The sequence below is a fragment of the Chrysochloris asiatica genome, unplaced genomic scaffold, assembly GCF_000296735.1.
Source record: "Chrysochloris asiatica unplaced genomic scaffold, ChrAsi1.0 scaffold00080, whole genome shotgun sequence".
Classification (NCBI taxonomy): Eukaryota; Metazoa; Chordata; class Mammalia; order Afrosoricida; family Chrysochloridae; genus Chrysochloris; species Chrysochloris asiatica.
The window spans coordinates 10814973-10841389 of record NW_006408598.1 but is presented as its reverse complement, the minus strand read 5'-3'; the positions used below and the strand labels follow the sequence as shown (position 1 = coordinate 10841389).

General features: G+C 39.0%; 1 protein-coding gene across 1 annotated transcript in view; it reads left to right on the top strand.

Annotated features, from left to right (window-relative positions):
• Nucleotides 1-2779: 2779 nt before the first annotated feature.
• Nucleotides 2780-26417, top strand: part of FAM19A1 (family with sequence similarity 19 (chemokine (C-C motif)-like), member A1) — a 926788-nt gene continuing 903150 nt past the window's right edge. Inside the window, exons 1-2 of the mRNA XM_006865638.1 lie at nucleotides 2780-3183; nucleotides 5118-5238. Coding sequence (XP_006865700.1) covers nucleotides 5121-5238 — 118 coding nt within the window. The 5' untranslated portion in view covers nucleotides 2780-3183; nucleotides 5118-5120. The remainder of the gene's footprint in view (nucleotides 3184-5117; nucleotides 5239-26417) is intronic.

Below are 26417 nucleotides of genomic sequence, written 5' to 3'. Positions count from 1 at the left end.
GATGCCAATGGGGTCAGTGTTTTGGTTATACACATGTTAGTAGTAGCATGTTGGGCACAAGCATGACTAGAATTGTCTTTAGAAATAGTTTATATGGTTTAAGGAGCTATGTACCTGTACCAAGTTGACAAAGGGTGGACTATGAGAGTTCAAGGTTTGTGTCAATTTGACTGCGTCAGGATTTTCATTGGTTTGTCAGTTAAGATGTAATTATCCCCCAGGATGAAATATAAGATAATGCAATCAATCTATGATGAGCTCTGCTATGAGACATGAATAGTAGCCTTTATTAGCAAATTTGAATTTCCTTTAAATTTTTATTCATTAGCATTGTCCAAAAGGATCCCTGGTAGCATAGTGGGTTATGAACTGTGCTGCTAACTACAGGGTCAGCAGGTCAAATCTCCCAGTGGTTCCCCAGGAGAAAGATGAGGCTTTCTGCTCCTGTAAAAATTTACAGCCTTGGAAACCCTATACTGTGTCACTATGAGTGGGAACCAACTCAGTTACACACAGCAACCACCACCAGTATAGTAAAAACAGGAACAAAAGTCAATCATGGGGTAAGACTATCTTACTCACTTGTGTGTCAAATATCTGGATGTGCTTAATATGTACCTGTTGAATAAATGTATAAGAATTTTTTGAGTCTTCCATAGGTTAAAGACAAACGAAAGTATCGTGGTTAACTCTTTTGTTGGTTTTTCCATTTAGCATTTATCTAAATGTTTGAGACAGACTCTTGAGCCAGATTGCTAACTTTTAAACTTACCTAGTTTCAAATATACTTGAAATACACTTAATAGCTAGATTTCCTTGAGCAACCCATACCTCCTTAGACTGCCTATCTGTGAAATGAGAGTAAAAATGCCTACCTTGTTGTTGCTGCTCTTAAATACCATGTAGTTTGTTCTGATTCAAAACAACATTTCATAGGGTTTCTGAGGAGTAGCTGGTGGGTTGAACCACTGATCCTGTGTTAGTAGTCCAGTGACTATCCTACACTTACGGAGCGAGTTAAAAAGATCAAGATACAGTTCACTGCCAGCATTCGTAGAAAAGTGCAAGTTTGTGGGGAAGTTTCAATGAATAGTTGCTGCTCCTGTTAAAGTCCTTGCTCTTGTTCCTAAGTGCTGTAGAGTCAGTTCTGACCCATAACGAGCCTGTATAGGATTTCCAACTTCGCAGTCTAGCACATTAACCCACAGCGCCGCACCAAGCTCCATGCAAAGTACTAACCTAGAGGTTGGTAGTTTGAGCCTACCCTTTATTACTGTAGAAAAAAAAAAAAGTCCTTTCAATCTGATTCCATTCTTACACTCTAGAAAAACCCTAAGGAATGGTTTTATTTTGTAACACACAGGTTTGCTATGAGTCCAAATGGACTTGCGGAAACGAACAACAACTGTTCTTAGCACTTTATCTTGATACTGTTACAGTCAGTGCAAAGTTTCTGTATATACTCCACAACACAGTAATGAACCACAGAAACAAAACATGAAATATTAACTAAAACTTTGACGTTCTTGACTTATTTTTCACTGTGAGATTAGCATTACTATTATCTTGAAATGTGTTCATTGGGAAGATTTAATGAACAGGAGTTGTTACGTTACAAAGAGCTATTATGTTTGGATTGTGCAATGTGCCAGACCAGGGAGAAAGATTGATGAATCTGAAGGGCCCCTCACGCTATTACTATGCATAACATGAAAAACAGAATGGCTTACAGATTTCAGCATTCTTTATAATTCCTTTGAAAGCCAAGAGCAAATCCCAAAGGTATTTAAGAAAGGGAAAATTTGAGATGTAACTTGATGTTGAAAATGGAGAGTCATAGCCTGAGAGTAGACAGCATGATCTATGAGGGCAGAGATAACATCGATCATGTTTTCTGCTTTATCCCCAGCATGTAACACTTAATAGGTGTTTTACGAGGGGCTTCAAAGAGTTCATGGAAAAATTCCATTATTGTTTAATTCCACGTTTCCACAAACTTTCTGAAGCCACCCTCCCCCACCTCTCATGATTTGTGGAATAACTGAGTGTGTGTATCACAGAATTACTACTAGTGCTAATGGAAGTTAGATCACCTTACATGCATTCATGATGTTTAGGGAACATCACACTGCATGTATATTCCTGAGGAAGAATGGTTTAAACCACAGAACTAGAAGCTAAATACTAAATAACTGAGAGTGTCCCAACATCTCCCACAGGTTATTTGAGAGAAACGTAATTAGAAAAAAAAAAAAAAAAAGTATGTTGAACATATTTCTTCATCATCACCCAGTGTTCATTGTCGAAGATTACTTATTTCTGTCTATTAAGCCTGGTTTTTTAAAAATTCACATGGTTTTTTATTGTTTATGTATATACAGATATATATTTCCAGACCTAGCTGCCAAAACAGCTGAAATAGATATATAATTGTTTCTTAACTTACTGTTTAAGACAACATCAACACGTAAAAAATACTCATATTTCACTTTCCCATTTACTGTTAGAAGTCTAACACCCATTAACACTATTGATAATTTACAGAATGCTTTTTTCTTTTGTTTCTCCTTCCTTCCCTCTTTTGGCAAATGAATGGTACCAGTAAAAGCTTTCAAAAGCATTACCAGGCACTACAGTGTTAAAGCGCTGCTTGAGTTGTGGAAGAGTTAGTGGGCAGGTATTCGAATTCACTGTAGCTATAATAGAGGGTAATGTCACTTTAAGACATGTGATACTTTCCAGAGGAGGGATGTATTGAAACCGGCAGCCTGGCTCTTACATTTGGCTGCCTTACTCTGCCCTGAATGCACTATGAATGGTCCGTCACTGACTATAAACTGAATCTCATCAGGAAAACTACACATTATCTCACCATCACTTCAAAGGTCTCGCCAGGCAGAGGTGACGCCAGGAAATGATTTAAAGGTGAAAATGACAAGGTTTCCTCCTCTCAAACCTTGGCTCCTTTTCTGACAATGCAGTCTGAATGAACCCTGATGTCTTCTTTACCCTGGAAATAGGATTGGAAGAGAGAGAGGAAACAATTTTTAATCCTGATAAAGAAGATTATTGGGAAGCTGGTTTTCAAAAACTCTAATATTGTGGCACAGATGGATTTTAAAAAGTGTTAGATCTTTCCAATGAACACTAATAGAGTTCTCTGCTCTTGGCTGGATTTTTCAGGTAAGAAGCTTCTTTAGGATTTAAGATTCTGAAAACAGATTTGAAACATATTCAACCAGATCTAGAGAACTATGTGAGGCTGGCTGTATTATCCGGGGGACTCCTATTAACACAAGGATAGCTTCTTAGTAATCAGAGTGAACAGTGAGAGATAATCAGGAACCTTGCAAGTAATGCTGAGAATTACAGAAAGTTTAAATTAAAAGAAGAAGAAGGATGAAAAACAATGCAAATGCAAAGCCACAGTGATCTTTTCGAGCGTTAATATCTATGTGGGTGAATAAATGAGCAAGTGAAGGCAGTCATTGAAAACCTGTCAAGTTTTGATGATGCTAGAATTTTTTTCAAGTTTCATTTCCAGTGCCTTTTAACTATGCATGCTATAGTTACCTTTGTTTTGTCTTTCTGTAATTTGCAGGATAGTCTAAAAAAGGGCCTCAAAATGCAATTCATTTTAGCATTCACAGGTAGGCTGTTGCTATTTATCTCAATTGAAGAGAATGTATCCATGTTATACTGGTAGTTCTCCAGACAATGAGACAAAACAAAGTATGCTGTGTACGAAAGTAAACAGTGGGCAGTGAAACTAATTACAAAGTGAATGGTCCATCTGAATCACAGACTGGGGCATGAATGGCCCCATGAGGTTGAAAAGCAGGTTTTTCTAATTTGGACCTCATTAGACTTGTCATAACTTATCTAGTATAATAATCAAAAACCTTCTCAAAGACTGCATCTCTCTCCTATAGTCTGTGCACAGACACAAAGACTGTGTTACATGCACAAATATATGTATGTCTATACAAAGCATATTATTGCTTTCTGAGCATTAGATTACTGAAAGAGTACGAATTTTCATAGATAAAGGAGCCGTGCTGGGAAATTATTAGCAGATTTTGAATGGATAGTTGAAATTATTGACGGTTATGCTTTGACAGTGGGAAAGACAGAAACAATCTTGGTTCTAAAGCCCCCTTTCTCCCTAAGGAAAAAAAAAAAAAAAGCAAATAGTTAACAGGAATTTTGCATAGAACATGCTTCCCTAGGAATATGGAAGATGCCTCAAATTTGATTAATTTGGCAATATGAAATGCGGCATAAGGTGTTCTTGGAGAAATTGGACAATATGTAGCGCAGTTGAGCCTTGTAGCTCTAAGATCCTCCTAGGTGTGAATGAGACTGTCAAAGTTTCCGTGCCGGAGAAAAGGTAGATGTTCATCCAAATATACAGGTACCACCTGTATATGCATATTCGTCCATGCCACACTATACAACAAATGCCACAGTGGAATCTTAGGAGAAAAAACAACCTTGTAAATGATGGCTTGCTCTACAATCGAAGCGTAGATCTTGCTTCTAAAACTCATCCTGGTTAAAGACAATTCTTTCTGATTTTAAGTCCAGCCAAAAAGACTTGTTCTAGCAGAAGATTACAACATGCCTCTGAGAAATGATTACTTAGTTTAGAAGACAGCATTGTGATTAAAAATTCATGACTGTAGAATTAAAAAAACAACAACCGTACTCTTTCCTTCCAGGCTTATGTCAGACTTGCAATGAAGTTAGAGCAAAAACAGGAGAAGGCTGTTTTTCAATGCCTGGGCTCACTACAGTTTAAATATCATGGTATAAAGTGGGACTTTTCAGACAGCATTCCAAACTGCCAGGTTTCAAACTACCTGCTAGTCAAAAACTTTATTTTTGTATTTTGGCAACCCTTGGAGCTTTGTTTTGCAGACTTTCGAAAATTTAATTTATGATCTCCTAGAAAGTGCTCTCCTTCAGTCCCACTTCACTGCATGACCTCTGCTGGATTATTAATTCTTGCCAGCAAAGTAGCAAAGGAACAGAACGTGTGAGCCCTCCTTCAGTAGGACTGACTGAGCTGGAGGTTTGAAGCTAAGGGTGATCCTTCTGTCTAATGTTCTTTCTAGAGAATGGCCATGGTCTCTACGATGCCCTGGGCCCTGTATTTGTGGATAAGTGCTTGTGCAATGCTGCTGTGCCAGGGATCCCTGCAACACACTTTCCCGCAGCACCACCTGCACAGACCAGGTAAGCAGGAGCTGGCTTTACTGCAGCGTCCTCCAGCCTCACTGTTGTCTCTTTAACAGATGGTTGAATGCCAGTGAAGGAAAGCAGTATGCTGGGGGCAGCTTGCAGATGAATTTTAAGACATAGTGTTTGCTGGATGCTTTGTGGACAATTGTTTTTGTTAAGTGGGAACAAGGCATTTTAGGGATGCTAAAATGCCTTGAAAGTATTCTATTAACTTCTCAGAAAAGGGGTTCTTTCTCAAAGAAAAACACACCCTGAAAAGAAGAAGCTGTTTGTGTTGGTTTGCTTTGGACAGTAGCAAAATATTCTGCAAAGGTAGGAAAACTTTCAAGACTCCAGAATATTGGGAGCTGGGGAGGAGGAGAGAAAATATGATCTTTGCAGTTGACAAAAAGAATTAGTGCCTTTGCACCTAGTACAGACACTGCAATTCTTGTCTGCATGTGGCTTAGAATTCTGTGGTCGTGGTAGTTGCAAAACTTTGCAAAAAAGTTGTCAATGAAAAAAAAAATTAAAAAGTAACTTACTATTTCTTGTCTGGTTTAACTTGCCTCCATTCCTCTCTCCTTTCCTTCAATGTCTGTTTTTGCCGTAATATTGCCCAGTGGTTTTTCTTTCTTTCTTTCTTTCTTTCTCTTGACACTTTTTTCAGTGCCGAGTTCGCTTTCGCCTGATCCTGCCCGCCCCTCCCCCCTAATGAATATTGAGTTCCGCAGGTGGTATTTAACGTTCTCCGTCTCTGCATTAGAAACACACGGTCTCCACAGCTTTGCTTGTTTATTACTGTGCTCCAGCCCGAACGTCCGTACCTTCACTGGTTGTCGGAAAAAAAATCCTTCCATTTTCTGTTTGGCTTCCGCTGTTGCACCCTTTCACTACACCACCTCCACTGCAACTTCTCCAGTCCCTCCCACCCCAACTTCACCAGCTCCTCTCGATCCAACACGCCCGTTTGTTTGTTATTTTGCGACCTGGTCCAGGCTTTGGGGACCAGATGCGCACCCTTGCTCCAGATCCCAGATCTCAGGTTCTCCCAGGCCTCCACCCACCTCTCCAAATCCCTTCCCGCTGCCTCCATTCTGCGCAGTTTCCTTCGCGGAGCAGTCGGGAGTCTTTACGCCTTTGCCTTGCTAAGGCCCTGCAGCAGTCTAGGCACTGATCCCAGGCTGTTCCGTAGAGTGCTTCAGAAACACCTCGAGCGGCGTCGCTTGCAGCCTTCCGGGCGGGCTCTCCTGGTAGGGTGAGACAGGATTCAAAGAGCTCCCGTGCAGCGTGGGTCCTCCGCGCGCCTGCACCCGGCTGCAGGGAGCGCACAAGCTTGCTGTTCCTGAAGCCAGGCCGCCCTGGCAGGAGGCGCAGGGACACCTTGAGTGTGGGCTTGCTGTTGCCCATTCCCCACGCCCTGGAGCCCGCTGGGAAGGCTAGGGGGCACTGGCGCCCCTGCAGGTGAGCCGAGGAACCGATTTTGCTGCTGCTGAGCGGTTTTATTTCTGCTTCGGGTGTTCTGAGCTTCGAGTGGAAACCCGCCAGAGTCAGATGCTCCAATCAATGCTGAGGAGGGAGAAAAACTAATGTGGATTTTGGGATTCCCACGTTACCTCCAGTTAGTTAATAAACTCTTGGTTCTGGGAAAACAGTATGTGACTTGTTAAATAGGAATGCCAATAACATGGGGAATTTACATTCATCAGTTTGAATTCATAATAAAAACAATTCGTAACTCAGGTTAATTCACATTGCCCTTATAATCTGTGGGTATCACTCCCTCCCTTTAGCCCCAAAACGTGACGTTTTGAGGAGTTGGACAACTAAATCTGAGACCACACAGCTCAAGTTGCCTTTGGTTGTCCCTTTGGTTGTCGGATCAGTATGATTTCATAGCCAGGACCATATCTACAAAAGATGATAATGCCTACTAGTGCTCAGGCTAATCATGCCTACTAACATTTGTGAAGAGTTCTAAGAGAGCCCTTCACATAGTTTGTGAAAATCTCTCAAGTTATGTTGCTAGACAGACTCATTTGGACTACAAACCCATTCTGAAAGGTGTCCACGGACTGACTACTGAGTTGTGGCCTGCAGTGAGTTGGAGACCCAAGAGCTGAGGTCTGGGCGATCGGAAGACCTGAGTTTGGTCACGGTCTTTATCACTCAACATTAGTGACAAGACCTTAGGCAAGTCACTCTAATTCTTTGAATCCTATTTCCCATCTGAGGATATTTCGGGTCTGCAAATACAAGAACGTTGTTGGAAGTGACAGTGATTTACAAACTATAAAGTTCTTCATGAACATCACCTTTTCTTAACATCCCCACTTAATAGACTGCAAACTTGCAAGTCATGAAGGTCGAGCACCTCAATTTCGGCTGTTCACACAGCTAATAAGACATAGATGCAGGATAAAAACTCCTGTTTTATGTTACTGTTGTTTTTTACAACTATAGAGGACCAGAATAGACCATCAAATCCTGCGTCTTGTTTTACCCTTCAACCATAGGAACAAGCGTAGGAATGGAGTACAGTTTGCCAGAGGCTTTAACATATGAGTATTGCTAGTTTATTAGTTAACATCTGCTTTTTGGTGATGGGTGAAGGATTTATTGCAAGTAATAAGTAAAACCATGCTTACATGTGAAGATAGGGCTTGCCATTAAAATACCACTTTCAACTGAGAAACAGATCAATAGAGTCTGCTTGAAATTAAATTTAAATTTAAATTTAATTTAATTTAAAAATTTGTTTCTCCATTGACTATTCTTCACAATTACTCATTATCACCAATGTGTGGTTCATCTGAACAGCAAACTCACCAAGAAACTGTAGTACACAAACCATTTTCAGTCCGAAGTAAATATACATTTGAAAGCCATTTCTGCTTCATTGATGAAGCTACAAGTGACCCTCTCTAGATACAGAACAATTAAGATGATGTTTAACTGAAGATCCAGTGGTTCTGTGTAATGCATTTATTCAACTTTCTTACTTTTTTCTACAATAGGGGTAATGACTGAAACAGTCGATCTATGTCACAACAATAATCTAGATTATTCAAGCCAGACTTTTTAATACAATCTTCTGTTTTTGATTTTGAGGGTAAATATCTGCTTTTTGGGATGAGAGTTGGGATGTTGTCCTTGGTGGGTCTTAAATCTTCAGGGACACTAATGAAATGTGTATGAAAATGAGAGGAATCAGGGCTAGTTATCTGTGACAATCTACCTCTAAATGAGCAAATAAATAAATAAATAGCTGGATAAATGAGCAAAAAGGAAAAGGCATAATCTCATTTTCTCAAATCGGTTAAAACAAGTGACATGATGAGAAAAAATGAGACACAACCAGACCCTGGGCTTTGCCACATTTGCCTAAGCTTGAAAAATCACTTCTTTCATAAAGCAGGAGCTGGCAGACACGCTGTGCATACCAAGTATCCGGGAAATGTGAAAAATGACAAATCTTTCACTCAGAGCCCTGAATGAAGGGAGAGTTAAGGCCTTACAGCTGCCTCCTCACCTGCTTAGGAACGCCTCGCCCCCCTCCTGCTGGCCCATGCCCAATAAGATTGATGGCACTCGGGTCCCGTGCAGCCAATTCCAGTCTCTCAAGAAATAATCCACTACCCTGACAGATGAGTGGAATTTGACATGAGGTTCCTCTCGTTCAGATTGTGCCACACCTGGATAGCACCAGCCAACCCCGGGGCCTTCAGGGGAAATGGTTAGAGATTTGGTCCAATTTCTACTGTCAGAACACTAAATCGGGAGCAAGTTGTTGTGAAGCCGTGATTTTGTGATCTGTCTTCTCAATGCAGTGGGTTTGCACACAAACAGAATAAGAATACGTTAACGAGAAAAACGGACTCATTTTAATGTATTCTCCTGCAGTCCCTAAGTACTTCCTATTTTTCATATTTATGGTATTAGGAATGCACCATTTATTTTCAGTTATTCACCAGTTAAGGAAGATTAAAACAGTCAATCAAATGAAAATGAATTTTAAAATTACACAAACGAGTAAAATGTGCTATAGATGAACAGATTTGCAATTTCAGTAATTGAATATTTGACTAGATCAAGTTTTTATTTTGGAAATGGTGTAGGAATCATCATAATAACTTGAGAAATCAAATCTAGGGAAGACGCTTAATTTAAAAAGACAGGCCAAACAATTAAAAGTCAAGAGTGCTCTTCCATTATCTTCCGGAATTCAAATAGAGAACTTCGAGACTTTATAACCACCAGTTTTTGTGTAACAGGTATAAAAGGGTGAAGGGTTTGGTAAATGTAACTTTCTAATTTAGAATCACTCTTTCCCCTGGCTTCCCATTAGGGATGAATGAATTATGGTAGCCCTGTTTATGATTACTTAATTTTGACTGTCTATTGGGGGAGGTGGTAGTATACTTGAAACCTAATAAAATATGGATCATTTCAAAATACTTGAGAGAGAGAAGATCCTTGGGATTCTTTAGTTATTTAAAATTATATAGATAAATTGCATGAGGCAAGATGTCAAAAGTTCCTAATGAATCATTCATTTTTAAGTCACTGCTATTTTATTGACAGGAGTGTATAGAAATGATATACAAAATGATTACTCTGAATAGAGTTGTCTATGTAACTTATACTTGGCCTGATTTAAAGCTATATTAAGCAAACTATTCATAGTAGCAGTATTCATTTGTGATTTACGTATTATACACAGAATATCACCACTTAATTTTTAAAGTATGGTATATTTGTTAAAATATGAAGAAGCATTCTTGTGTTCCTTATACTTATTTTTATTTTACTTTTCAATAGAACTTTCTTGAGAACTGTTTAAGGAATGATATAGTCAAATATCATGGTACTTTACCATAAAGAGCTGTTTTATAGTCGTGATATCCAATGACTAGTGGAAAACAGTGGTTGCTTACTGACTTTTGAAGAATATGGCCAGTGTTAGGTTTCTCAGTGTAGTGAATTGGCCTTGGGATTAAAGCAGACAGGTTGTTATTTGCATGAAAGCAGGTGCTAGTGATAATATATTGATCATCTGATTGATGATATTGACCTAGACCTGGAGCCAGAGTGCAGCTATAGGCATTTTCTAAGACTATAAAATTCCAAAGCCAAGTAGAGATGCAAATAAATAATATTTCCTGTTGATCCCAGGAGAATATAAGATAATTTTTATAATGCTGTATGAACTATTACTTATGTGAACTCAAGCATAAAGCTTAAATTAATAGTTAAGAACTAGAAAATAGATATTATATCTCATTATTAATGAAAATATTTAGAAGTGACACAAATGAACATTAGCTTTTGTTCTTAAGCCTCATTAAAAATGACTATTTAAACTCTTTGTTTTTAAATGCTTTCAGGTTTAAACTCTGAAAAATCTCTAAGTGAAAATGTATAAATATGTACAGCATTTTTTTATTTTAAACATTTTATTGTGCCTTGGATGAAAGATTACATAGCAAATCAGTTTTCCAATCAATAAACCATAGGCACATTGCTTTGTGATGTTGGTTGCAATCCCTGTTATGTGTGTGGACACTTCAGGTGTTCTCTTTGGGTTGCTCATGTCCATTCATCCAGTTTCCCTGCCCCTCCCCGTCTTCTTATCTTTGATTTTGTGTAAATATTGCTGTTTGGGCACATATTATTGATGATTCCAAGGAGCCCACTCTTCATAGGTGTTTCTGTGTAGTTTACAGTAACACCTGGTATGGCACGGTGAGAGACTGCACTTGACCACAAGGTCGGTTTCAACTGCAAAGTTGGAAGTTCAAATTCAACAGCCGCTTGTCAGGAACCCTGTACAGAGTTGCTATGAGTTGGAACCAACTTGATGGCAGTTAACATCAACATCCACAGTTCTACTGTTTAGCTGACAGATGACCCCTAGGAATGTGTGGAGTTTCAACTCTGAAAGTTGATATTTTATTGAGGAGTTCTGGTCAGCTTGGACTGTAGCAGCAGCTCCCTATCATGGAATTGTTGGGTCTTAGGTTACAGTAGGCTGGGGTTCACATGGGCCATTGGGCCTTTGGCTAATTGCTTTCTTGAGTCTTCTTAGATGGCCCCTCAGAAACTTTAAGACCCCCGATGCTGCTCTCCAGACTAGTCTATGTTATTGCTGTTGTTGTTAGGTGTCATCTAGTCAGATTCAACTCATAGAGACCCTGTGTAGGGTTTCCAAGGAGCAACTGGTGGGTTTGAACTGCCAGCCTTAGGGTTTACAGTCCATTGCTGATCCTACAGCACCACACTAAGACGCCTGTACTAGGACATAGAATATTATTTTTAAGAACTGTGCTTTGCCAATCGACCTAGACATCCTCTAAGACTTCAAGTCCAGTAGTTCAAGTCTGTGGCCTAAGTAGTTTCCATAACCTATCTACATATATATATGTATATATATTGTTGTTGTTGTTGTTAGTAAGTACTGTGGAGTCAGTTCCGACTCATAGTGACCCTACACAGGGTTTCTGAGACTGTGAATCTTTACAGGAATAGAACGCCTCATCTTTCTCCTGTGGAACCACTGGTAGTTTCGAACTGCTGACCTTAAGGTTTGCAGCCCGATTTGTAACCACTATGCTATCAGAGCTCCATATATATGTATACACACACACACACACACATATATATATATATATATACCTATATTGTTGCTGTTGCTGAGTGCCATCAAGTCGGGATACAACTCATAGCAACCCTGTACAGGGTTTCCAAGAAGCAGCTGGTGAGTTGGAACTGCTGGTCTTAACGGCCCACACCGACGTTGCAGTTTACCGCATTAACTGGCAACACCACACCAGAAGTCCATATATATATATGTGTGTGTGTGTGTGTGTGTATATATATATATATATATATATATTGTTGTTCAGTACCATCAAGTTGGTTCTGACTCATAGCAACACTGTATAGGGTTTTTGAGGAACAGCTGGTGGGTTTAAGCCGCCAACCTTGGGGTTCATAGTCGAATGCTGTGTATTCTACATTGCTATACCAGGACCCCTTCTCTCTGTTTGTCTCTCTGTCTCTCCCTCTGTCTCTCTCTCCATATATATATACATATATCTCCTACATATGTACAAGTGTGTTGTTATCTCATAGTCATCCCCTCACCTATATAATACACATATTTACAAATAATTGTTTTTTTATATTATAGAATTTGCCACAATTAACTTTTATTCTGGCATACGTCTCATTGTCTTCCTTTATTTGGTCATATTGTGTTGCCTTCCTTCATATTGCGTATTGCTTTTCTCTTTACCACAATTAACATTTGTGTACTATTTAGTTACTGATAGTGCATTGTGTACTATCTAGTTATCTCTCCCTCATTCTCCATTTCCTCATAACCATCAAAGAATATTTCTTTCTATGTGTAAACCTATTCTTGACTTTTTACAATTGTAACCTCATATAATATTTTTTTCTCTCTCTCTCTGTCTAGAAATATTTGTCCTTTTATTATTGACTTATTTCACTCAGCATACAAATATTGTATGTTCATCCATGTTGTATAACGTTCTATGGCTGCATCATTATTTTTATCATTGATAATATCCTGTTGTATGTAAGTACCATGTTGTTTACCAGTTCATTCACTGATGGAGATGTGGATTGTTTCCATCTCTTTACTATTTTGAGTAATCCTGTGATTGATAAACATGGGTGTGCATATATTCAGTTGTGTCACTGCACTTACTGATCGAAGATAGATACCTAGGTTGGGATTATTGCCTAGCAAGGTATTTCTTTATGTAGCTATTGAAGGAAATGCCATACCATTTTCTATAGTGGTTGTACCATTTTTCAGTCTCATCAGCAGTGTATAACTGCTTCAGTTGGTCTCACATCCTCACCAGTATTTACATTTCTGTTATTTAGATCAGTGTCTTTACTGCTGGGGTGAGATGCTATTTTATTGTAGTTTTAATTTGCTCTTCTCTCATGGCTAATTAAATATGCAGTGCATGCCAGAAAAACGAACAAATTTGTATTAGAAGATGTACAGCCAGAATAGTCCTTGAACATGTTATTAGGAGAAATTAGTCACAGGAGAAGGACAGCTAGTTTGGTAAAGTAGAAGATTAGCCAAAAAGAGGAATAACGTCAAGAAGATATACTGACATAATGGCTACAAAAATGGATTCAAACATATCAACAAATTTAAGGATATTACAGGACTGAGCAGTGTTTCACTTTGCTATAAATAGGGTCACTGTGAGCCAGAACTGACTTGGCACCAAACAGTAGTAATGGTTAATGATTGTGAGCACCGTTTCAGGTATTTGTTAACCACCTGAAGATCTTGGGTGAAGTATCTATTATTGCCCTTTGCCTATTTTTAATTGGATTATTTCTCTTTTTGGTGAGGTGCTGAAATTTTCTGTAAATTTTAGGGATTAGACCCTTGTTAGATATGCTGTTGCCAAATTTTTCCCCCAGTATGTAGGTTCTCTTTTTACTCTTATTATAAGTCTTTGATGAGCAAAAGTATTTCATTATTAGGAGGTCTCAGTAATCTAGTTTATCTTTTGCTGTTAGTTATGTTTTATAGTCTAGTTATGCCATAAATTGGAGTCCTGATGTGACACTGTAGGAGAAGCATTAGACCACAAGGTTGATTTGAAACGCAATGTTGGTGGTTCAAAGTCACCAGCTGCTCCTTGGAAACCATTTACAGGGTCATTATGAGTCAGAACCAACTTACTAGCACTTAACAACAATAACCATGTCATGAATTAGGTAGGTCCCCTAGGTTTGTCCGTACATTTTCTTCAATGAACTTTATAGTTTTAGGATTTATTTCTAGGTGTTTGATACATTCTGAGTTAGTTTTTGTGTATGGTGTGAGGTATGGATTCTGTTTCATTTTCCAGTTTTGCTACTCCATTTATTGAAGAGACTGTCTTCCCCATTTGGATGCTAGCTCATCATTAACATCATCTGTACATGGATGAACTTAATTCTGGGTTCTCAGTTTTGTTCCATTGGTCTTCGTGCCTATTGCACCAGTATCGGGTTATTTTGACTATTGCAGTTCTGAGGTTGGGAAGTGTGAGGCCTTGTTCTTTGCTCTTCTTCTTTAATATGGTTTTACTAACCCAGGGATTCTTTCCTCTATAAAGCTGGTGACTAGTTTTAAAGAAAGTTGTTAGTATTTGGGTCAGGATCATGTTATAACTATAGATTGCTTAGGGTCGTATTGACATTTTCACAATATTAAGTCTTCCTATTCATGGAGTCTTGGTGTGGCACTGTGGGCTAATGCATCAGACTGCAAAGTTGTTTGAACTGCAAGGTCGGTGGTTCAAGCTCACCAGCTGCTCCTTGGAAACCCTATACAGGGTCGCTATGGGTCAGAATTGACTCAGTGGCACGTAACAACAGCAATCCATGATCATTGTACATTTATTCCATTTTTGTAGGTCTCTTTTGGTTTATTTCAATAGTGTTTTGTAGTTTTCTTGGTACATTTTTTTTTTTTAATGTTCCTAGTTAAATTTGCTCCAAAGATTTTATCCTTTGCTGGGCTATTGTAAATGATATTGGCTTCCTTTTCAGAATTCTCCTTTTGAGTGTTGTTGTTTTTGGTAAGTGCTTTTGATTCGGTTCCAATTCATAGTGACCCTGTTTAGAGTTTCCGAGGAGCAACTGGTGGGTTTGAACTGCTGACCTTGTGGCTCACAGTATAATTCAAACTTTGAGTGTAAATTAATCCAAATGATTTTTGTAAATTGATCTTGTACTCTGCCTCTTTGCTGAATCCTTCTATTAATTCCACAAGCTTTCTTGCGGAATCTCTGGGGTTTTTTAAGCAAAGGATCATATCACCTGCAAATAGGGACTGTTAACTTTTTCCTTATCGATTGCATGGCCCTTAGTTCCCTTTCTTCCCTTAATGTTCTGGCTAGAACTTCCAGTGCAATATTGAGTAACAGTGATGGAAGAGGACATCCTTGTCTGGTTCCTCTTCTCACAGGGAATGTTTTCAATCTCTCTACATTGAAAATAATGTTGGCTATTGGTTTTGTAAGGAGCTCTGGTAGCATAGTGGTTATGAATTGGGCTGCTAACCTCAAGGTTGGCAATTTGAAACTACCAGCTGTTCCATGGGAGAAAAATGGGGCTTTCTGCTCCCATAAAGATTTGCAGCTTTGGAAACCCTGTGCAGGGTCACTATGAGTCGGAATCGACTCTACGGTACTTAGCAACAACATTGGTTTTGTATATACACCCATAATTGTGTTGAAGAATTTCCATTCTACTCCTACTTTGCTGAGAGTTTTTTATTAGGAAATGGCGTTGGATCTTATAAAATTCATCTTATGCATCAATTGAGATGATAATTTGATTCTCCTCTTTTATTTCTGTGAATTATGTTGATTGATATTTTAATGTTGAACTACCCTTGTATACTGGTTATGAATCCCGATTGGTCATGACGTTATTGTTTGATATGCTACTGAGCTCTGTTGACTAAAATGTTGTTGATCATTTGTGCTTCTTTAAACATAAGAATATTAGTATATGTAGCATAGTGGTTACGAATCGGGCTGCGAACCGTAAGGACATCGGTTCGAAACTACCAGCCGCTCCACGGGAGAAAGATGAGGCTTTCTACTCCCGTAAGGATTTACACCCTCGGAAACCCTGTACAGGGTCGCTGTGGGTCGGAACCGACTCGACGGCACTTAACAACAACATATATTTTTTCAGTGTTACTTTTGCTTGTCTTTATTTCAGGGTTATGTTGGCTGCATAGACTAAATTCAGAATTATTTCTTCTTTTCCTATGTTCTGGAATAGTTTAGAATTGGTGACAGCTCTTCTCTAATGTTTGTTAGAATTCTCCAGTGAAACTGTCTAGGTTGGAACTTTTATTTGTTAGGAATTTATGTGTATGTGTGACTTCTTCAGTTCCTTCTTTTGTTATGGATCTATTCAACTTTTCTACCTCAGTTTTTGTTAGTTTAGCTATATAAGGCATTTCTAAAAAATTGCCCATTTCTTGTAGGTTTTCAAATTTGTTGCAGCACAATTTTTCATAATATCTATATCCTTTGATTTGTACCTTATTTGTATCTGTGTTTAAGGTATAGCTCTTGTAGGCAATAGATTGATGGTTCAGGTTTTGTTTTGTTTTGTTTTGTAATCCATTCTGCCTAATTCTCTTAACTGGTGCATATAAATCATTTACATTTAGTGTGATTATCACTAGGTGTGAATTTACTGCTATCACTTTGTTATGGTTTTTGTGGTGTTACTGGTTTGTTCCCCTTAATTGTCTGTGCTCAATTCCTTTTGTCTGTGAAACATTTTTGTTTCCTTTGCTATTGCTCATTTTGTATTTGTTGAGTCTTTTTTATTTTCTTCATTTTTATTTTAATGAGTCAAGTTGTTAATTTAATGTGTGGTTTCTCTGAAATTTACTTGTATTTTCCTAACTTTAAAACAGTCATTTATTTATTGAAATCACCTTCATTTGGACATTCCATAGCCACATCATTTATTTATGCTTTTTTTTTTAACCATCATTTATAGATTGACATATCTGGTTTCCTATTTTCAGCCTTCTAACCTTATTTTACTTTATTTTGTAAAGCTTTTATTATGCATTGAGTGATAGTTTACATGGGCGAACATCAGTTTTGCACTCATTCTACTGTATTTTGTATAATTACAATCCCTTTATGCAGCGCCATTCAACAGTGTTTGCTTCTATTCCCTTGTTTTGTTTGTTTGTTTTTATGTAAACAAAACGATTTAGGAATATATACTGATTTACACAACCAAAGGGCACATTCTGCAAGCCTGCCTTTTGGCAGCCAGTACACAGCCTTTCTCTTTTCATGAGTCTAGAGTCTTCAGCTGCTCTATCTTTCGATGTCATCATTTTTGCCTCCATCTCTGGTGTAGTTTGCTTCTCTGGATAGGGCCCCACATTCTGCTCATGCTCTTCTCCCTTGATGGTCCTAGGGTTCTCTGTTCCTGAAATGTAAGATTAACTACTGCCCCCTTTATGTTATAAAACTCCTAACTTTACAGTGTGGCAATCACAATTAATCATGATAACATTGACTAACTATTGAATCATAAGAATCTTACCCCCATCTCCTTTCACATGACCTGTCTAGACAAGATGAAAACTATTCCATGGGGATTCTACCTTCCTCCATACACTCTGAAACTAAACTCTCTTGAAAACTTGTACGCCTGCCACTTCGTGCCTTTATAGCCCCCTCATTTTTGGTAGCCAGTGTCTAAGTTGCCCATCCCTATCAACTCTATGTACATAGGGGATATGTTTAATCTTTTAAGTGAATGCTCCTTCCTTCTTGGTTGGTATTTTGAGCTACTGCATTCGTAAGTATGTTGTTGTTGTTGTTGTTGTTAAGTGCCGTCGAGTCGGTTCCGACCCATAGCGACCCTGTACAGGGTTTCCGAGGGTGTAAATCTTTACGGGAGTAGAAAGCCTCATCTTTCTCCCGCGGAGCAGCTGGTAGTTTCGAACCGCTGACCTTAAGGTTCGCAGCCCGATTCGTAACCACTACGCTACCAGAGCTCGTAAGTATAGGTCTTATTTTATTTCTGAAAATTCTTTGAGTTAGTATCTGGCAGTTACTATCATGCATTTTAATCTCAGATTGCTGTCTGATATTGTTGGTTTTCTCCTTAATGTTTCTTGTAATGTTGTTCTTGTTTTTTTTTTTTTACAAATCTCCTTAATTTTTGTTTATATCGAATGCTCCAACTTTCACCACCTTATTTGCGAGAAAATATTATGATTGACTATGTAATTCATGTTTGCAAATATTTTCTTCTCATTGTCTTCTTGCCTGCATGGTTTCTGCTGAGAAATCGGAGCTTTGTCTTCTTATTGTATTCTCTTTTTAAGTAAATTGCATTTTTTCTTTATATGCACTCGTAATTTTTTCTTTGTCTTTGATTTTGGAAAGTTTAATTATGACATGTGTTGGTGATTTCCTTTTGGGATCTATCCTTTATGGAGTTTGCTGAGCTTCTAAGATGGATATCTTCTTGTCTTTGGTAATATTAGGAATATTGCTACCAGTAAAACTTCAAAAATTGTCTCTGTGACTGTTGTTTTGTTTTGTTTTTCCTGTCCTGGAATTGTCATCATCTGTAGCTTATTCCTCTTGATAGTATCCTACATAATTATTAGGATTTCTTTATTTTTATTTATTCTTTTTCTGATTGTTCCTCAAACAAATTAGTATCAAGGAATTTGTCTTCTATTTCTGTGATTCTGCCTTCCCTTGTTCCAATTCTATTCCTATATACTTCTGTTGAAGTCCTGGTGTGGTGCTGTGGGTTAATGCACTAGAATGCAAAGTCAATGGTTCAAGTTCATCAGCTGCTCCTCAGAAAGCCTATACAGGGACACTATGAGTTAGAACCGACTCAGTGGCACATACCAGCTGCACCCGTCTAGTAGAGTCCTGGTGTGGTGTTGTGGGTTAATGTGCTGGATTGCAAAGCCGGTTTGAACTGCAAGGCTGGCAGTTCAAGCTTACCAGTCACTGCTTGGAAACCCTATACAGAGTCACTATGTGTAGAACCAACTCTACGGCACTAACAACAACAATCCTTCTATCAAGTTATCTATTTCTGAAAGTTTGTTGTGAATCTTCTGGATTTCTAGTTGCTACTTTTGCATGGTTTCAGAGATCTATTTTGTTGTTTTCTTCTTGTATTGTTTTTCTGTGTTTTCCTTGATTTCTTTCTTAATCTATTGGAATGTCCTACATAAGCCTTTTTAATTCCTTATCAGATAGTTCTATTACCATTTCTTCCTAGTGATAGTGTTCTGGACCTGGATTTTGATCATTGGCATGAGCCATCTTGTCCTGCTTCTTTATATGATTAGATATTGTCTGTTGTTTCCAAGGCATTACAGTATTGATTTGTTTATTGATTGATTATATATTTCTTTGATTTGTCTAGATTTTTGTCATCTTTTGATGATTCTAAAGGGGTATGTTATGCTGCCTATATGTGCTTGCTAATGTGGTATCAGTGGAGTATTTATCACCTGTTCCTGGGTGGACAAGACAGTGGCTGGTAGTTTAAGTGTGGGTCTGTATTAACTGGCTGTGTGGGTTGGCTGAAGGTTGTTGTTGTTGTTGTTAGGTGCCACTGAGTCGGTACTGACCCATAGCGACCTTATGCACAGCAGAATGAGACACTGCCCGATCCTGGGCCAACCTTGCTGCTGCTGCCACGTTTGAGTCCATTGATGCTGCCACTTGGCCAATCCATCTTGTTGGGGGTCTTCCTCTTTTTCTCTGACCCTCCTCCTTCAAACATGATATCCTTCTCCAGTGACTGGTCCCTCCTGACAATATGTCTGAAGTATGAGAGACGAAGTTTGGCCATCTTGGCCTCCAAGGAGCACTCTGGCTGTACTTCTTCCAAAACGGATCTATTGGTTCTTTTGGCAGCCCATGGCACTTTCAATGTTCTCCTCCAACACCATAACTCAAAAGCATCAATTCTTCTATTGTCTTCCTTATTGACTGTCCAGCTTTTGCATTTTTTGCATGGCTGAAGGTAGGATGGATTAATATGGCTGCTGTTTGTCACTGGTCTTGTGGTGTGGGAATGAACGATGTCCTTGCAAAGTGCCGTGGTGACTGTGGTGGGTATGCAGGGAGAGTGGTCATGCAAGAATGGGGTTTTCTCTGCTTATTGGGTCTGAGGGTAGAGTAGATGACAGGCTTGGGGTGGGGGACACATGGGAATGCACTCTCTAGTTAGCTGTGTTGGGGGTTGTTTGGTAGACTCAAGAGAGCATGGTTGTTTCCACTCACTGGGTCATGCTGATGGGTTATGGGTGGGTGAGTGTGCAGGAGTGTGGTCCCTGTTGCTTACAGGGTTAGAGACTGAGAAGTGGGCATGCAGTGTAGTGGAGATGATCACTTTTGCTTTCCAGGCTGGGGGCATGAGCGGGTGAGCACATGGAGTGTGGTTGCATCACTAGCCTAGTCTGGGGCACGGGCTGGTTGTGGGGAACATGGAACCTATTCCCTACCAAGTTTGTGCATAAGGGGGGCTACCTAGAGTCCAGTTGTCCCATTTGCCACTCTCCTTAATAGTCTGGGTGACTCCTAACCCTGACGCCCCTCCACAGATGTCAGGCTCTGTGAAACTCCCGCTCACACATCACTCCCCTGTAGTTTCCTCTCCATAGTCTCCGCCTCTCACTGGGAATGCTGTGAAGTTGCCTTCCTGGCTCTTTCTCAAGATGGCCACACTAAGCCAAGACAGTTGGAAGAGTGCCTCTGCTTCACATCAACCCTCACTCACTATGCTTTTTCAATTGTTTTTTTCCCAGTCTATGTTTAATTCTATTCTTTATCCTTCCATTTGTCTCCAATTCGTATTCCAAGATTGCCATCTGCATCTATTTCACTGAATTTCTCGGGTTTTTGGTGTAGATGAACAGCATGGTGTGTCAGCTTAAACCACTGTCTTGGCCCTTCTTGGTATACCATTTTTAAGAAGGTTATTTGGAAAGTCTCCCAAAATGTAAAATGTTCAAATTTTTGACATAACAATTCCAGTTCTAGATGTTTATTCTAAGGGAATGATTGGGCAAATGCAAAAAGATGCAGGCTAAAGTGCAGTTATTACAACCCTGTTTTTGTGTTTTTTAAATTTTTTATTGTGGTTTGGGTGAAAGTTTACAGAGCAAACTCGTTTCCCATTAAACTAGTCAGACATATTTTTTGTATGACATTGATGTAACAGTATTCCCACAATGCAATAGCATTCTTTTCACATCCTCTCTGTTTCCATCGGTCCTTCTTTTCTATCCCTGTTATTGTTGTTGTTAAGTACCGTCGAGTTGGTTCCAACCCATAGCGGCCTTGTATAGGGCTTCCAAGGAGCAGCTGGTGAGCTTGAACTGCCAACCTTGTGGTTCAAATGGCTTTGCAGTCTGGTGCATGAACCCGTCCTAGTAGCCTTCTGATCTTACATAGTTGGTTGTTGTAAGAAGTGTGTACCTCCTGGGCGTTATTGTTCACCTTATTGGCTGTTTGTTGTTAGGGTGACAGGTGAGCCCCAATTGTGACTTTAGTTCCGGGTTGGAAGGTGTTTATGAGCCATGGTCTCGGGCCACCAATCTCTCTCAGATCAGTCTTTCTTAAAATGATTTTGAGTTTAGTTCCACACTTTTCTTTCACTCTGACCACAACCCTCTACTGTGAGCTCTCTCAAAACAGATTTCATTGGTAGCTGGGCACCATCTAGCTCTTTGGGACTCAGAGTTGCAGAGGCTAGAGTTTGCCTGGTCTACTAATCCTTTGGACTGTCTTTGATTCTCATCACTTATCTTTGCTCTGGATGGGGAGAGATGAATAGTTGCACCTTAAATGGGTGCTCACAGCTTTTAAGATCCAAGTAGTCATGCACACAAAGTAGGATGTAGCACATTGTCTTTGTGTATCATGCTCTTCCAACTGACCTTGATGTCCTCTGAGACTATTGTTCTCAGTCCCCACACCCAGCACATCATTCCCTCACAGTTTTTGCCTCATGGCTAAGAAGGTGTCATTTCTTTGCTTCTTGTATACTGTACTATATTCATGGATATATTTGCAGCTCGTGTAAATACGTATGTTGAAATATTCTCCTTCAAACCTGTAAATGTATTCATGGCTGTAGTCCTATTTGCCTTCCCATGTCCGTTTGACTTGCATGTCAACATATCCATGTATAGATTCTCTTTATTCCTGTTATTGCAGGACTGGGTATAACAGTATTTGTTGCTTTTAATTCTGGGCTGCTCCCAGTGTCTTCCTTTTCCTTCATCATTTTGTGTTGACCTCCCTCTTACTGTATATTGCCTTTCCCTTTACCCAAGTGGATACATGTCTACTCTCTGGTGATTTCGTAGTAATCTTCCAAGATGCTTCTTTCCTGTGTGAAACTCCTTTAGACTTTTTCCCATAGTGGTCTCATGCAATATTTGTTCATGTGTGATTGGCTACTTTCACTCAGCATAACATCTTCTAGGTTCATCCATGTTATGAGGTGTTATCAGAGTCATCATAATTCTTTAATGTTGCATAGTATTCCACTGTGTGTATGTGCCAGAGTTTGCTTATTCATTTATCTGTTTATAGGCACTTAAGTCATTTCTATCTTTTTGCTTTTGTAAATAATGCTGATATGAACTTGGGTGGGCATATATATGTTCATGTCATGGCTCTTGTTTCCCTAGGATATATACTGAGTAGGGGAATGGTTGGATCATATGGCATTCTATTTCCATCTTTTTATGGAAGATTTATCTCATTTTCCACAGTGGTTGTACCTTTTTATGATGTATTTGTTTTAACTTTGCTTTTAATACTGGCATCTAATACTATTTTCATGGCAGAAAATTAAAAAGGATATACATTTTCATCAAAAGAGGATTGATGAAATATATTATTGTATATCTACATGATGAGATTTTAAGTATCTGTTGCCAAGAATGAGGAGCTCTGGTAGCATAGTGGTTATGAGCTGGGCTGCTAGCCTCAGGGTCAGCAGTTCGAAACTACCAGCCATTCTACAGGAGAAAGGTGAGGCTTTCTACTTTCATAAAGATTTATAGCCTCGGAGACCCTCCACAGCATTGCTGTGAGTCAGAATCGACTCCATGGCATACCACCACCACCACCATTGCCAAGAACAAGATATGTTTGTGTATACTGATGTGGTAAAATGGCCATGTATGGAAGAGTATGCTTTAAAATTATATTGGAGGAAAGAGTCTTATTTTCATATGTGTGAAAAATGCTGTAAAAAATGTAACCATTTTTTATACAGCGGTAGTTAGTTCAATCTGGTGAGATGATTGGGATGATTTCGACTTCTTATAATTCTGTAATTTCAATCTGTTTGTAGTATGAACATATATTATTTTTAATAAAAGGTGAAAGCATTAGCTATAGAGAGTGTTAATGGTAATATTAGAACCTCAGTATATCTTTGAATTACAAACATTGGATTTAAAGGCCGGGTGTGGTGCTATGGGTTAATGTGTCAGATTGTAAAGCCATTTGAACTGCAAGAGGAGTGGTTCAAGCTCACCATCTACTCCTTGGAAACCCTATACAAGGTCACTATGGATCCACATCCACTTAATGTCACTTAACAACAACAACAACAACAACATATTTGTCCTTTAATGTTATGTTTCTTTCACTTTAAAACAATTGAACCAACCCTTATGCAAAACAAATTCTTCATCACCTTCCTTGCTGTAAGTGTAGCTTTTAAATCATTGCAAAGGCTTTGAAAGGCTTTTCTTGCACTTAAGGAAGACAGGCTAAATCAGAACCGTAAGCACCTAGTACTATATACTGACACATTGGACTTAGAGACACACTTAGGAATGGATCTTGTTCATAAGCTAGGGACTGCCAGTATATCAAACCATGCTTTCCGGCGAAGAAAAAGAAACAGAATATAGGGAAGCAAATATCATGAGGCATATATTCTTCTAAGGGCCTTTCTAGTTCAGCATGTCCCAAATTGTAGTTAGCAAAACATTCTTCCCTACGATCCTTGGAGACAAGCTGGAGAAACTCTGCAATGCATGTAAGTGTGTGAGAGGTCTGGGAAAATTTGTAAGCAGTAAACTGGCTTTTGTTGAGCTAAAAAATTCCAGCCATTTTTTATTTGAGCAACATCTGCAGTGCCTATAAAGAAGACTTACTTGAGAAGTGTGGGCAGTGTTCGATTTCTCAGGAAGCAATGCATACCTTGCTACCAAGATTTACTTGTGCTTACTTACAAAGCTGTAGTGAACAAGTTCATTATTTTTTTCACCACATCTGCTTCTAGATCTGGCTGGCGTCTGTCTCTCTCCCAAACCCACAGCTCTATCCTATAGAATCACAACTTCTGCTCAAGTTTACAATCCTTGACAGGTACAAAGTACTCATGGGAAGTTGTTCATGACAGATTAGTAAACACAAGTAAACCAGTACTTTCCTTGCTTTCTGGGTGATCTGAGTGTGGGTCAAGAAACTTCTGGAAACCTGGATACTTCTGGAATAATTTTGTTTAATCTTTCACTCTAGTATGGTACTTGGTATGCATTAGATGCTGGCTTTATGGGTAAGCACTTGGCCGCTAAGTGAAAGGTTAGCAGTTGGACTCATTAGCTGCTCCACAGAACTGAGTCAGTAGTAACAACTTTAGGTGCTCAATAATACTTGTTAAATTGTTAAGAAAAGAAAGAATGAATATTTTGGTGTAATCTTAAATTCACCCTTATTTGAAATTATTTATGTGTGAATTCTGTTTTGTGTATGTGTGAATTAAGTGATAGTTGACATGGGAGAATATTGGCTTTACACCACTGTTTCATTGCAATGATTATAATCTCCTCCGTGTATCATCATTCAACAGTATTTGTTTCCATTAACTCTGTTTATTTGAGGGGGTGGGAAGTTGGGGGGTAGGGGTGTATGTACACAAAAGCACTCAGGAATATGTAATAATTTAAAGAACCAAAGGGCTCATTCTGCAAGCCTGCCTCCTGGCTGCCAGCACTCAGCCCCTCTCTTTCCATGAGTCCTCAGCTGCTCCCTCTCTCCATGTCCTCATCTCCGCCTCCTTCTATGGTGTTACTGCTTCTTTGGATAGGGTCCCACACTGTACTTGTTTGTGTGTGAATTCTTGCGTGTGCATGTTGTTGTTAAGTGCCACTGAGTTGGTTCTTACGCATAGTGACCCTGTATAGGGCTTCCGATGAATGGCTGATGAGCTTAAACTGCTGGCCTCGTGGTTCAAACCGACCTTGCAGTTCAGTGCATTAACCCTCAGTGCCACATCAGGACTCCTTTGTGTACATAGATGGATGTATTCATAAAAGAGATCGGTGTGTGTGTTAGTGTGCATAATCTGGGAAGTCTCAAGTGGGGAATGATAGAAGCAATAATTGTCAGTCCCTGGAGAAGGATATCGTGTTTGGTAAAGTGGAGGGTCAGAGAAAAAGAGGAAGACCCTCAATGAGATGGATTGGCACAATGGCAGCAGCCGTGGGCTCAAATGTAACATTTACTCTGAGATTGAAGCAGAAGTGGGCAGTGTTTCCTTCTGTTATGCACGAGGTCATTATGAGTCGATACCACCTAACAACAACAACAATATCACATGTATGTGTGTATATGTATATCTATGCAATATTTTTGTTGAGATACTTCACTCTATTCAGTGTTTGGCAGCTATTCTATTAATCAAAATCATTCAAATAATATAGTTACAAATGAAAGCAAAGATTGAATGCCTATGGTTTTCATTCACAGTATGAGCTTTTGCTTAGAGGCCTAGAAAATGTTATAGCCTGGTCTTGAGAGACTTTAAGGGAAGCTTCATTTACCAAAGAAGGAAAGAAAGCCCTTCTATTTTCTGAATTTTTTTATGTATAAGGAGAAAAATTCCACTTCATCTTTCTAGTAGAGAGAAAATAACACCAAGCAAGTGATTTCTTTTTTCTTTCATTTGGGTAAAGAGATGAATCATTTTGTTAACAATTTATATAAAGTATCTTAATTCTGAAAAGCTAATGTCCTCAAAGCACTTAGGAACCCTCTTGGCCCACTTATTTCTTCCTCCTTCCTCAACTTTATGTAATAAAGGTCCAGAGAACAAGAAGCGAAATGGTAGTACCATAGTGATTTGCTTTCCGAAGAAGCATAGAAATGTCGAACAATTTGCTAACTCATGAAGCAGATCCTTTCTTCATACAAAGAAGGAGTCCACTCAAAAGTCACCCTAAATCTAGGAAGCAAGATTATCTGCCATAGAACCCCAATGTTTCAGCCATGGCCATTGCTGGTTATTTTCTTTACTCAGTAGCTCTGAAAGTACTGTGAGTGGTAAGCTCTTGGAGACTAACCCACCTGCTATGCAGTGGGAGAAAAATGTGCAATTTGCTTCCATAAAGATTTACATCTTTACTAGATCTTCTCTTATGAACATGCTTCCATGTCACCCCAAAAATAGACCCAAGCTAACCAAATCTGTATACATCCAAAGAATGTTCATGATTTCCCAGTCATGTGCATGGAGAATGGGTTGATTGGGTCATATACTTTGAAGTAGCTATAGAAAGTTCAGCTCCCAGTTTTAAA